This window comes from Athene noctua, chromosome 6, assembly GCF_965140245.1.
Source record: "Athene noctua chromosome 6, bAthNoc1.hap1.1, whole genome shotgun sequence".
NCBI lineage: Eukaryota > Metazoa > Chordata > Aves > Strigiformes > Strigidae > Athene > Athene noctua.
In genome coordinates this window covers 47,015,571-47,028,521 of record NC_134042.1, presented here as the reverse complement: position 1 = coordinate 47,028,521, position 12,951 = coordinate 47,015,571, and the positions used below count along the sequence as shown (strand labels likewise).

The window sequence follows — 12,951 nt, the reverse complement described above, 5'->3', positions numbered from 1 at the left end:
GGTTCAGAGTGCCCTCAGCTGATGTGGACTTCCCTGGCAGAAGCCTGGGGGCTCTGCTGAGCCACAGGACTTGATTAGTTGGGGTTTGATGGTTTGTTGTTGTTTCTAACAAAGCAGAATATAAGATGGTGGGATACCTGGCTGTGGAGGTGGCTTGAACTCATATAAATCATGTTAGATGGTTTCACTGAGACTGCTTGTGGGACTTCTTGTATTGTGATTTGGCTTTGGGGGGAAGGGTGTGGGGTGTGCCTGTGAGGCTTGGAAAGTCTTAAGCTTTTTGTTTCAGAAATGTTTAAATGGTTACATTACTGCAGACGACTGTCTCTAGAAAAAAAAAAAAATCTGAACAAGTTAGTATTAATCTTTTTTTCCAAAGTGCTGCAACAAAGCTGCACGTCGTCTTCATCTAACTTGAGCTTCAAGTATCACCCACGTAGATGAAGATGTTTCAGTGGAGATCACTTACTGTAAAAAAATTTCCAGTTTTGTAATATGCCACTTTTGCTAGAAGTTTGCTCATTTGCCCTTATATTTTAGGTAATCTTTGACAATCTGATGTTGAACCCAGTGTCCCAGTTATCACACACAATCCGTGAAAATACAGAAAACCTAGCTGAAAAAATGAAGTAAGTAACTTTTTGTCCCTGGCCTGAAATGTTGACTTGCTGCCTGTAGAAGATAATGCACTGTCGCCTTGGAAGGTCTTGTTATCAAGACGCAGGGAATCTAGACGTAGGAAACTGTGTGTGCAGTGAACAAGGGGCAATATGATTATTTGCTGTCTCTTTTCCTCATATATTTGGCCTTTGGAATTTTAATGCTGGATTTGTAATGCCTGTTGATGCCTTAACTTTGAAATGTTGCCTGTCTAAAGATACAGCAGAATATTGGTAGATTGTCTCCTCTTTCCTGCTCTGTCCCAAGGCTCTCAGAAAGCCTGCAGGTCACCAAGCTTACGAAATCTCTTCAAAGCTTGTTGTTGGTATAGAAGACATCAGTTAGTAAAGGACTTTGGACTGTTCCTAAATCAGCTGAAAGGCACTTTATCCAGTCACTAATCCACTAATCTCCTTTGTTGCCACATCTTGTGATAATTAAGTCTTTTAAACGATCAGCTTTTGGATGGCAATTTTAAGGCCTGCTCCACTTCTTGTGCTGCAGGATTCTGTTTCAAAACTCGGAAAGGACCTGGGAGGAGATGGAGGCCAAAATGAATTCAGAAAATGAAGTGCCAATTCTGAAGACATCAAACAAGGTAAGACCATGCAAACAAGTGAAATACTGAAGGCTTTTGTCCATGAAAGCTTTGTAAGAAAGCAAAACAACAAGCTCTGGCCCTTTTCAAATCCGTTTCTGAAATTTCTAGTCCATTTGCATGTGTTGAACTGCTGGGTTCTGTTGCTATTTGAAATGTGACAAAGTGAGTTCCTTCAGCTGTTGTGTTTCACCAAAATTCCCCTCTTTCTTTGTGATTCATCTTCAGAGACCCAGTCCCTTAACAGATGTTCAAGTTCAGGGTCATTAGGCCTCATTTAAATATCTCCTAAAGCATCACCTACCATGTGGTTGCCACAGCTTTGGTTGTAGACAGGTGTTTCCCACGAATGTTTGTTTTCTTCACCTGTAACAGTTTGTTAATAGGGCAATAAAAAAGCCTTCAGCCCTAGGGTGGTGTTTGTGCTCTCATGACCCCTTCTTGTCATCGATGGGGACTGACAGTGGTACAATAATGGACCCAGTAAATACGTTTAATGCTAAGTGTACATACAACACTGTACAGGACCTGTGTAGCTCAGTGCTACAGCAGTATATGTGTGGTCAATTGCTTTGTCTGATCTAGGAGCTGAGTTTACAAATATCTCCGTGCATTTGGTATTAAGGGGCATGTGAGGAACCTTTGTACAGTTAATCTGGCTAACATGTCAAATCTAAAAACCTCTGTGGCTATGAAATGGGTGGTGGTGTAGCACTTGGTGAAATGATACAGAGCAGAGGTCCCTGTGCACTGACCAAAGGCACCTCGATACAGATGCTAGCCTTGTCTTTTCTGTTAAACAAGCAAGGTTGGAACTGACTTGAATCTTTCTGATGATCAGATAAAGCAGGAGGAGTTAAGACTAGATTCCTGGGCCAGTCGAGCGCTTTGTTGCTTAATTTTCCATTCTGATGCTTTTGTTTCTAGGAAATCAGTTCTATCCTGAAGGAGCTTAGGAGAGTTCAAAAACAGCTTGAAGGTTGGTAATTTAAAATGTTCTTTTTGTCTCTCAAATGCCAGTAAGTTGCACAAAATAAAATGGCTTGATTTGCCAGTGAAAGCTGGGAAAGGATGCAGAAGTATAGTTTGTTCGCACAGTGCTCTCTGACAAGTGCATATGGAATGAAGAGTAGATTTATCTTGTGCTGCCAATTTTGAAGAAAATTTTGACTATTGAAATGTGGAAGCTGTTGCTGTGGAAATGCTTTGTTTGTGGAAATTAGCATATTCTCATAAGATGAACTGGCAAAGGTCTGTTCTGCTGAAATAATACTTAGCAGCTCTTTGAGCTGATAAGCTGTGCTACATTTTTTGGACTTGAATTTTGCAGATAGAGCTGTGCAATAGAAAAGGCAAAACAAGCTCTTGCATCATCCAGAAGCTTAATAAAGACATATAAAAACATACAGGCATCATTTCGGCCTTCTGCTAAAAGCTTGCCAGTTTGGCTGCTGTAGTTTGTTTTTTCCAATTTAACCAGAAAGTTGAGTGTCCTCATAGCTTCAGTTTGGGTGAGGTTTTGCTTGTTAAAGCTGCTTAGGCCCGAAGGTACCAATGATAAAAATACAAGTCTCTAAAATTAATGCAGGTACTGCCTACCATTCTACTGCCTTCAGAATGGAGGCAGCAACCTTCTGTTTAGAAACTCTGAGTGCTGCTAATATGACTCTGTATCTCTTTTTTTTTTTTTTTTCTTGTCTCCTCCCTCCCCAGTCATAAACGCTATCATTGACCCTACTGGAAACTTGGATGTAGTTGCCAGTAACAAAGCATCTTCTGCTGCTAAACAACCTACAGCCACTAAAGTCAGGACTGCTAACACTTCTGGGTCCACACTGGAGACTTTGTCCCCAGCACAGATGAGAAACTACACACAGAAATCGAACTGTGGATCTTCTAGCTTACGAGATTCAAATTTCATTCCAGATGGGGAGAAATATGTGATCTGATACAATATTTTGTATTGCTATCATATTGTAATCTACTGTTGCATTAGTATTGTGTATGAGTGGTTTGTGGACAGTTTGTGTGGAGCAGTTGTTTAGATTGCTAACACGTTGCACAAAAAAAAAAAATCTATGCTGTGAGGGTGAATGGAAAGTCTGTGTATGCCTTTTAAACAAGACTAGCACTGTGGAGCAGCACATACTCAACATAGAGGCAAACTGATTTTTAGAAAATTACTCACTTATTCTTCCAGTGTGCCATAAGAAAACAGGCTTTGCATATGCTCCATTCAATACTGCCGAAGCTAAAGTGTTCTTGCATTGGCCTGTTTATAATTATTCAGTTGTAACGAGGGGCAATTTAAAAAAAAAAAAAAACACAACACTTTTTTTGTACTATATTTGGTTTTGGTTTTTTTTGGGTTTTTTTTTTTTTTTTTTTTGAGTGTACAATTGAAGCATTACAACTCTGTTGGAATCAATGTGTAAATCCAACAAAGATCGTGCAATATCATGGGTTTCTAGGAGAAACTCTTACTACAGTTGTATAAGAAGTCCTTTTCAGCTGTCATAAAAAGGCAACCACTTTGAAGTTCTGCATCATTTTTTTTCAGTCCAAAACCCAAAACAAGACAGAATAAACCCTTTGTTTTTCTCTTCAGAAGGTGTAAAAGTTAATAACGGTATGAATGTAAAGACTACTAATACAGTTGCTATTTTTGATGATCTTTCAAGCCCAAAGTTTGAGGTAGGTACAAAAAGTCAGATTTTACTGTTTAGCTTGCCAACTTTTCATGATTTTGGTACAAATGCTGTCTGTGAATTGTTCTTTTTTGTTTGTTTGTTTGTTAATATACAATCTTTTTACAGTGAGCTACAGGTGCTTTTGGCTGGGCCAAAGACTAAGATGTTTGTGATTAGGTAATTGCTGAGACCTAAGAAAAACATCTGTTCCAACGGCTCATGTAATAAACTTAATTGCACGGTTGCTGTGAACTAGTGTTCACTCGACAGCACTGAAAAAATAATGGCTTAAATGTAGCTCCACCTTTACGGCTAGTTCTGTTAAGAATTTTTTTTCCATGCAAAAGTGCTTGAAGACCATCGTTCCATGGTATTCTTCAGAATGAGTGTCAAGCACTTGTTACATTTGGGATTTTTGTCTGGATTTTATTTTTGATCTGTTATAATCCTAGAAACACTAAGGATTATGTGCAGTTGCACTGAGCAATTTCTTGTTTAAAAAAAAGTTGGGTTTTTGTATTGTCTTTCTGTTAAACAGCAAAACATAAAGCAATTTTTGTTGTTTTAAGAACAAAAGTTTTGGTTTTGAGGGGATCTCTTCCAGACGTGTTTGCTCCCAGTTTTTTTTGTCTTGTGTATCGATTCCTTTTTCATTCTTCCTGGTCAATAAACAGTAATTAGGTGAAGAAATTATTTTGTAGCTGTGGAGGATACGTTTACTGGGAAGGGTGAGCAGATGAGTTCCACTTTGCCCTCATACAGTGTGTAGTTTAACCAGTGAAAATGGTTTCCCAAGCTTGACTGCGTCTTGTGTGCTGACTTTATATTTTGGGGTGGGTAGTGGATTCCTTAGTTAGCTTCAATAGTTACCTGAGCTTTTCTGCTAGAATGTTGTAACAGTGGGAAGCTGTTACAATAATTTAATTAAATAGGGATGCTCACAAAGTGTTTAATCTTACTAGCTAAGACCGTGATTGCTTTCCTGGTGAAGCCAGTGGGAACTTTCTATCAATTTCAGCAGAAACAGGATTGGTCCCAAAATGAGAGTATGCCAACAGGCCATTAGTTTCTTTTGAGCGTGCAAGATGCTGGCTGGTAAACAATACGTGCAAATATCCTTCCAAGATTTCCAGTAGGTTATAAGACTCATCTGCTTCTGTGGAGATGCTCTTCCATGAAGAAATCTGCTGGATTTCACATAGATGAATGCAGAATAAAAAAAGAATTCACCCTTGATGTTCTTCTGCCTGTAATATACGCGCTATCTGAATGTGTTCATTCAGTTATTCATTCTGATTTGTTTTTCTTGAAATACCTGACTCTGTCCTTGATGAATATCATAAGTGGTGGTATCATTCCTGACATACGAGACACAACTTCTCAAGCCCTTCTTGGTTAGGGTTTGAACTGACCAGGTGCTACCCCAACTCACTAAGAGTTGAAGGACCTTCACAGATAAGGTGTTGCTGTTAGTTTCAGTTTTGGTGTAGAGACAAGTGAATTACTCGGGCATCTGACTTTTATTCATATTTGTTAACCATGTTTCCACATCATCATGGCTATGCTCTAGTGGATTCTGTTTCTCTACATCATGTCCTTGATGAGACTTCTGTTTACTTGAAAATTGCTTGATTCTTCTTTTGTTCATGAACACATCAGGGATGGATTTTCTTCCTTGGCTGCTCTGTTCTGAACTTGAGAGAGCGCCCGCAGACACCTTACAATTGAATCAAACCGTGAAATTCCTCTTCACATGACTAATAAGGATATAATCGGTGTCTGTTTATAATTTGGAAATGTGTGTGTGAAGGGGTGGGAGGACGCACAGCTTAGTTTTATTTGTGACTCAGCCAAACTATAAAAATGCTTCTGTGTCCTGACACGATGTTCATCCTTGGATCTTTGCATTTAAAACAATTTTGCTAGTCAGTGATGAAATGCAACATATTTTTTTCTTGTATTCTCTGCTTCTGAAGTACGCCCCATTTGCACTTGTCTGCTCCAGATAAGCCAAAGAGCTAGCCACCTGACTATTACTCCTTCGTTGATTGTTCATTCTTACAAGCAGTACTGTATGCAGCCGTGAAAACACACCACTGTGTGACTCCAGCGTGAGCCTCACAGATCTGTAGTGGTGTAGCTGGGTGGCCCAGGGTTGGTGCATAAGGTACCTGTTGGCTTCCATAAGCTACAGATGGGCCTTGGTTTGGGCTCGGTAGGGGTGATGCTGACCTGTGGGTCATTCTCCATACCATATTGCTTTCTTGTGTTTTGTATGTGACTAATGAAATGTAACGAAGGGTGGGATTTTCAAAGTCTTGGGGAAGCAAGTGCTCAGGTCCTTCTGGGTTTCATACGCTTTGGGTGCCTGATGCCATGAGCACCTTTCAAAATCCCAGCCCTCAGCTCTTCCACTATACTTGAAAACCATGTTCTCAGTTTGATGCTTTCAAATGTAAAATCCTCTTACTCTGGTCTGATAACGTGAATGTAAATTCCTGCGATCATCTGTACGAGCTTTGTGAGTGAGGACCTCACTGTATCTACAGTGATGTCATGTCATGGTCGTGCTCGTGCTCCAGGAGAGAAGAACATCTGCATCATCTTCGAGTATTTTAGTAAAGGTACAACTAGTGGAATGTTTACATCCAACCTACTGAAAAAAAAAAAAAAAGAGAAAAAAAAAAAGTTAAAGAAGTGTAAAGTATTTAAGTGCAAGATTCTACTAGTTTTTTCTTGTTTTGCAGATCACACTAGCTATTTTTGAAGTTCTGTAAATGTGTATAACTTTTGCAAAGACCAGACAGAACTACCTGTTCACTTTCGATGTGCCCCGTGCTGAATTGTGCCTATTTCACTCTCTGCTGTTGTTATGCTGCTGATTCTGCTGTTCTGAACTGTTCACTGGATCATTCCATTTGCATGCAACACAAATGCAAGCTGAGCTGTCTGAGAGTAAAGCTGAAACACGTTTGTATAACTTGAATCAATTAATGACTTTCTCTTTTCCACACCCTCTTGAAATGCTGTGTATAATTTTGATTTGTTTCTCCTGCCCTGATTTTTTTTCCTGCTTTTGGTTTGTTTTGTTTTTGTTTTTGTTTTTTTTTTGAATGGTAATTTATTTTTGTTTGGACTATAGGCAGTATCTGTACATTTTGTTTCAAGGTGATATTGTGGATGTCTTTTAAAAAAACAAATTGTTATTTTATATAATTTTATCATAAAGTTGCTCTAATAAATCATTCTTTGATCATGTGACAATGGTTCTGGATTTTGTGTGTTAATTGGGGGGGAGTATGTGTTTGGTGGACTAAATTTTTCAGCTGCCTGTTGACACTGGTGTTAAGTACAGTGCAAGGAAATAATTGTCAGCAACTAAAGACTCACATTGCAACTGGATCCATCCTGGTGGCATCTATGGCTGGGGCAGATCCCTCTCCAGTAGTACAGGAGGTCCCCTTCCCTGCTGCCGTACTTACAGGTTTGAAGTCCCCGTCACATGAGGGTGGTCTTACTTCTGAGTATGGTATGGTGATATTTAATTTTTGGTACAGTTTTATTTCATTGGCATGATTTAACAATGGTAGTTAAAATGAGCCTGAATATGATCATTCCCCAGCAGGTATGTGACTACAGAGAAACATTATTGGTCTCATATATATGTATTAGAGTTTTTGTATCTGTAAAATTCTGATTTTTCCCTTCATTCCATCACTGTCCTCCTTCCCTCCTGCAGTTCTGTCTGACCTTTGCTTCCTTCCTGGAACTTTTGAAACAACATTAATTCCTCCTTCCCCTTCGCACAGGCTCCAGGTATCTGCAGCCTCCCTGTCCTGTTGGTGCCACGTGGGACTCTGCCTCCATGAAGGTTCCATAGGAAGTAGAACATGTGGAGCCAATAACATTGCATTGTTTGCCAGCAATAACTAAAACATGAAGGGAGGAGGAAAAATAATGTTGGTACCTAACCAGGATTCAGCAGGAGACTTCCCATCCCCTGGTGACCTTTCCAGTAGATACTTGAATGTGAGACCTTTAGCTTAAAGTCTTAGGCAGGGATTTTGTGTGTTTTTTAAAAAAAAAAATTAAAAAAATTTTGCCTCTCTTAAAAAGCTTTCTTTTGTGTGCTGTGTAAACAGAGAAAGCTTTCTGTGATCTCTAAAACGCAGGGCTGCGTTATGGACTAGCTACACAGCCTCTCTGCAGGTTTCCCCAGCAGCACTGAGCAGTGTTGGAGTTGGAATGCTGTGCAAAGCGCCCTTTTGAAGCCAATAGCGCAGCCATTTCATTAATTTTTAACAGTATGTCTGAATAAACTTAAGTAGTAGTGGAACTGTGGCCAAAACTATTCGCAGCGTTACAAAAGCTGCAAGCTGGCAGGATTGAAAAATAAAGGATAGATGGCAAAAGTAGTGATCTCTGTGCATCTTCCTTCTGAGAGTTCAGCTGCAATCCTGCAGGCTCTTCAGCGTCCTCATCTAGCAACAGCCTGGTTTTCCACGTGTGTATAGAAGGGAACACCGCAAAGCCTGGCTATCGGCACGGTTTGCAGGATCCTTCCTCAGAGCAAAACTTAAGTCATTGGAGCAACAGGTTCTCAGTTTTTGACTTTGTGTGAAGATCTGCCAGTAGACCCCCATCTATTGGGTCCTGCCCACGCCACGGTGTGAGAGGACCATGCCTTTTCTGACAAGGGCATTTGTGGACTGCTCAAGAGCAAAGTCCTGCTGGTCTCAGCTTTTTCTGGTGAGATGGGGCTGCTGTGGGGCAACAGTGGGTGCTTTGGCTGTGGGGCATGTTACTTTCCTTAGGAGGGGTACGACCATTTGGATGCAACCCTGCAGAGACTTGGAGCACCTGTGCACAGCAGCATGCTTGATGTTATTTAGAAAAAGTTTTTAGTTTTTTAGTTATTTAGCAAAAGGTTTTTTTTAATGGATTGGCTGCTTGGATTTTTGAATGATGTGGGCCAAGCAAGGGAAGCCAAGAAAAATGAACATAAGAAAATAGTACTCACTAGGACTCTACACTGGTTAAGCTTGTTTTTCCTCCTCTGAACAGAAATACTGAAAATACTGTGCTTGCCAGAAGAATTAGTGCCAGAAAAGGCTTTTTCAACAGTAATGCTTCTGCGTTTGTCAACATTCAACTCACAGGAACCACAGGAAGGAGAAAAAAAACAAACCCAAAATGTGGCATCCACCTGGCACCTGGGGACGCTTCGTAGACAAGGAAATGTCCAGAGGCACAGGGGAAATTCGATTTCAGCAAGAGGACCTGTGGCTTTAGCACAGCAGTAACCACAGATACCAGGTCACTCTTTTGGGTGGTATGGATCTCCCTCCTGGCTGCTGATCGCTGGGCAGGCTCGAAGAGGATGGATTATAACAGCCCCGTAACACACCTTCATCACAGGCAACTCTGTGTAAGCAAGGGAGATGTTCTTCAGAAGGATGTGAGGAAAGCAGTTGCTTCGGGCCTGTGGCTTCCTGGGTTTCCAGATACTGTGCACATTGGAGAGGAGTGTAACTTTTGTAATACAATGCCAGATATATGCAAGGCAGACAGCACAGACTGAAGCTTTTCCCAATACTTGTAAGTCATCTTCCCTAGGTGTAATGGGAGGGTGAGTGCTGTGTAAGAGGTGTGACGAGACTGAGACAGCAGAGGACTCTGCAATCACTTGTGTTATGCAAATCACTGATTTTATTTTATTTTTTTCCATTGAAATATTTTTCCAAACAAAATACAGATGACAAGCATTTAATTTTAGGTTGAACAAAAGTGATTCCAAATAAGTGCTAAATACTTCGAGTTAAATGTTTCAAGTCCAGGGTTAGATATTTTAGTGAATTTATTGATTTTTTAAGTGAAAGTTGGGTAAATCGTTAAAAATATTTCCAAACGAAAGAATCACAATTTTATTTAAACTTTGAAATTTTCTCTAGGCTTGTCAGCTGAATCACTTCCCAATCCTTGACCTGAAATGACTTTTTTTTTTTTTTCCCAACACGTTTTGAGTATACAATCTTTTGGTACAAAGTATAAATAGTACATTTTTCTTTTCAAGTGTAAAGACCCTGGCTGCTCCTGCCTCCCATCCTTCTGTCGACTGTTGGTGTTTGCAGCCCAGCTGCCTAGTTCTTGTGAAACCTAAAGTGTAGTTTTGTAGTAATCTCTGCAGTGGTAGCGACGTTTTTGTCTATTATTAGCTCTTGGATATGAGAGCATGTTAAACTGGCAGGTTTTTCTTAGCGAACCTCCCACATAGGCATTAAAAGATCTTTCACTGTATGTTCTACTGCACCCTTCTAACAAACTGGAGTCAGGCATGCTTTTTAGAGAGAGTACATTAACCACAGAGTGGCATCCAACTGTACAGTGAGAGATGGATTTACTCTGTGTGTGGGATGATGGCCAGTCAGCCAGACCAGCTGGTAGAAGGACCCTTGTCTGAGGGACAGGGTAAAGGAGGGATAAAAAAGATTGCTTGTTTGCCCTGAAACTTGCCAGTATTTTTCTTCCATCCTTCCAATTGCATGAATTGGTCAAATAAATCATATTCCCCCTATAAACTCACTTCCATCTGTAAACTCTCAAAGCTGCAACGCTACTATAAGATCAGAAATGTGTAATTTATGTTGGGCTGGTATGTGAGATCAGATAAGCAGAAGGAAATCAGGCTTTTGCAAGCTGGAGAGGAGGAGGACAATTAAATTAATCAGTGCTGTAAGTGGTTAGAGAGCTGCCGAGGAGGAGAAATACAGGTCCTTCTTCTGGAAGCTGCTTTTCTGCCTGATATAACCCAGCCTCTCCCAGTTTGAACTAAACTGGTGATATTTGAACAATAAATGGTAAGTCCTGAACTTCATACACATGTGCTGATGCTTGTGTGGTACAATCCCGAACTTACTGAAGTCAGTGGGAGCTTTTGTGATTTATGTTGGCACACTTCATGCCAGGATTTCGATCCTGCACATAAACAGAGCAAGGCAGCTCCTTGCTAAGCTTGCTGACATGTACAGCACACGCACTGACTTGAACCCATGAGGCGCTTAGCTGAAATATTTAGTTTGGATGCTCAGCCTTTGAAGTCAGAGGAGGGACAAGGACACTTCCCAGAGATGACCTTTAGCATGGTGGCTTACTGGAGTTGCCTCTTTTCCCTGACTGCAGATGAAGCCTTGGTCAAGCAGGATCCTGCCTTCAGTTTCCTGGTAACCTGAGTCTAAAGGGATGGTGGCAGTCTTTGCCTTGGTTTTTAAACCCTGTTTTAATAGAGATTTGGGATGGCCCCAGTGACAGATGATCTGTGTGTGCACAGCAGTAAATTGAGGAGAGAGCTGGCTGATCAGACAGGTGTCCTATCTGCTCCACCATTTTCTCTCACTTTTGTCCTTCTTTGAGTGTTTTGGTCCCAGGGGAAGTAGGCAATTCATGACACATTCAGCTTCCCAGAGAAAGGCCTCTTTCTGCTGTACCTGACCTATCCTATCCTCTGGCTCCTCTTAGCTTTTCCATCATCATCAGTTTACTGTGAGCTATGATAACACCTCGTGATCCTTGCTGGCCCTCGGTTGTGTCTCCATTGTTTCCCCACTACAGCAGACTTCCTCAGGTACTGAACTAGGGAACTGCATCTTTGGTTCAATAGGATGGAGGGACTGCCTGGAGAATAACAGCAGCATTGTCATACTGCCTTGTGTCCACAGAGGTGCAGCCTTTGGATTATTACAGTAGACATAATTTATTAGAAGCTGCTTTGAAGTCAACATTGCATGTAACTTTCTTCCTCAGCAATGTCACAGCAAATTACAAATACCATTTGTTTAAGAAAAAAAATATATTATTTCAAAGGAGCTAGTTTGTTCCCTACGTTTATCCAAGGGTGATTGGGCAGGAGAGTGGCTGCAGGAGGAAGTGGGTAGAGAGGCAGTTTTGGAGGGTTTGTTCCTTGGTTTAAGCTTCTGGTGGGTTGAGTGAAGCAGTGAGTATGCTGCCATGTCTGGGATGCAAACTGCACTGAGGCGGAGTGGTCCTTTCAGCCAGTGTCTTGAGGTGATTTAGGCTCTGATCTTACACCACTGAAGCAGTGAGAAACTTTGCCATTCAGTAGAGTTTGAGCTAGGCCTGGCACTGCAGAAAGTTATGCTAAATATGTGGAGATCAGGACCTGGAGTCTAAGAACTGAGCGGTAACTAGATGAGAACTTGGGCTGCTCTCCGTGTGTTGCAAAACTCAAGTGTTTATGAGGAAGTAATCTGCAGCAGGAGGAGGAGAAAAAACAGAAGAACCTAAAATAAATCTGCTGATGAAAAGCACTGCCTCTTATAAGTAGAGTTGGGGGTAACATCTGACTACAGTTGGACATCCACACAGGAGGAGGTCTTCCAGGATGGTAAGTACATTTGCCATCATCTTGAGAGTGTTGAGGGGTGGTTGTGGAGAGATGAATGCACTTTGTTCATCTGAGGATGTTCAAACAGCTTCTGGGGAGGATTTTGTCTACTGAAAAAGTCTCATTCTCATATTTGAAATCCTAAATCTGAAACAGTTTGGTGATGATGGAGAAAAGAAGTAACAAGAGTTATTTGTGGGCAGAGAGAAAGCAGCCTGATGTTACAAACAACAGTCTCCTGTGTGCACTCAGCAGATTGTGGTATTAGTTTGTGTTCCAGTGTGTGAAGCAACACTAAGCAGCACTTGTATTTATTGCTCTTGGATTAAATTTAGTCATTGAAATTGGCAGCTAGTAAAGCCTGAAAGTTTAAAGGGAGCCATAGTTAATTACTAACCAGCTACAATATTCTTAGTAAGAATTCTGATTGAGTCTGTAATGTTTTCTTTCTTGAAAATTAAACTACATATTTTAGTGCAGTTCTCATGATTTCTGTACAGCAGCAGGGAATCTAACCCATCACCAAAGATATCAAGAAGGACTTTGTTTGATCCAGAGGGTAGATGACTATTATGGCACATATGAGATCTGCTCACTTTCAT

The 12,951-nt window shown here is 40.9% G+C and overlaps 1 protein-coding gene across 5 annotated transcripts in view; it reads left to right on the top strand.

The window, feature by feature from the left end:
- Positions 1-7,206, top strand: part of CEP170B (centrosomal protein 170B) — a 59,560-nt gene extending 52,354 nt beyond the window's left edge. For all 5 annotated transcript variants that reach the window (XM_074908871.1, XM_074908870.1, XM_074908869.1 and 2 more), the window contains 4 exons: positions 541-629; positions 1,165-1,258; positions 2,186-2,237; positions 2,972-7,206. In XM_074908871.1, the coding sequence (XP_074764972.1) occupies positions 541-629; positions 1,165-1,258; positions 2,186-2,237; positions 2,972-3,207 (471 nt within the window). In that variant the 3' untranslated portion in view covers positions 3,208-7,206. The remainder of the gene's footprint in view (positions 1-540; positions 630-1,164; positions 1,259-2,185; positions 2,238-2,971) is intronic.
- The last annotated feature ends 5,745 nt before the right edge of the window (positions 7,207-12,951 follow it).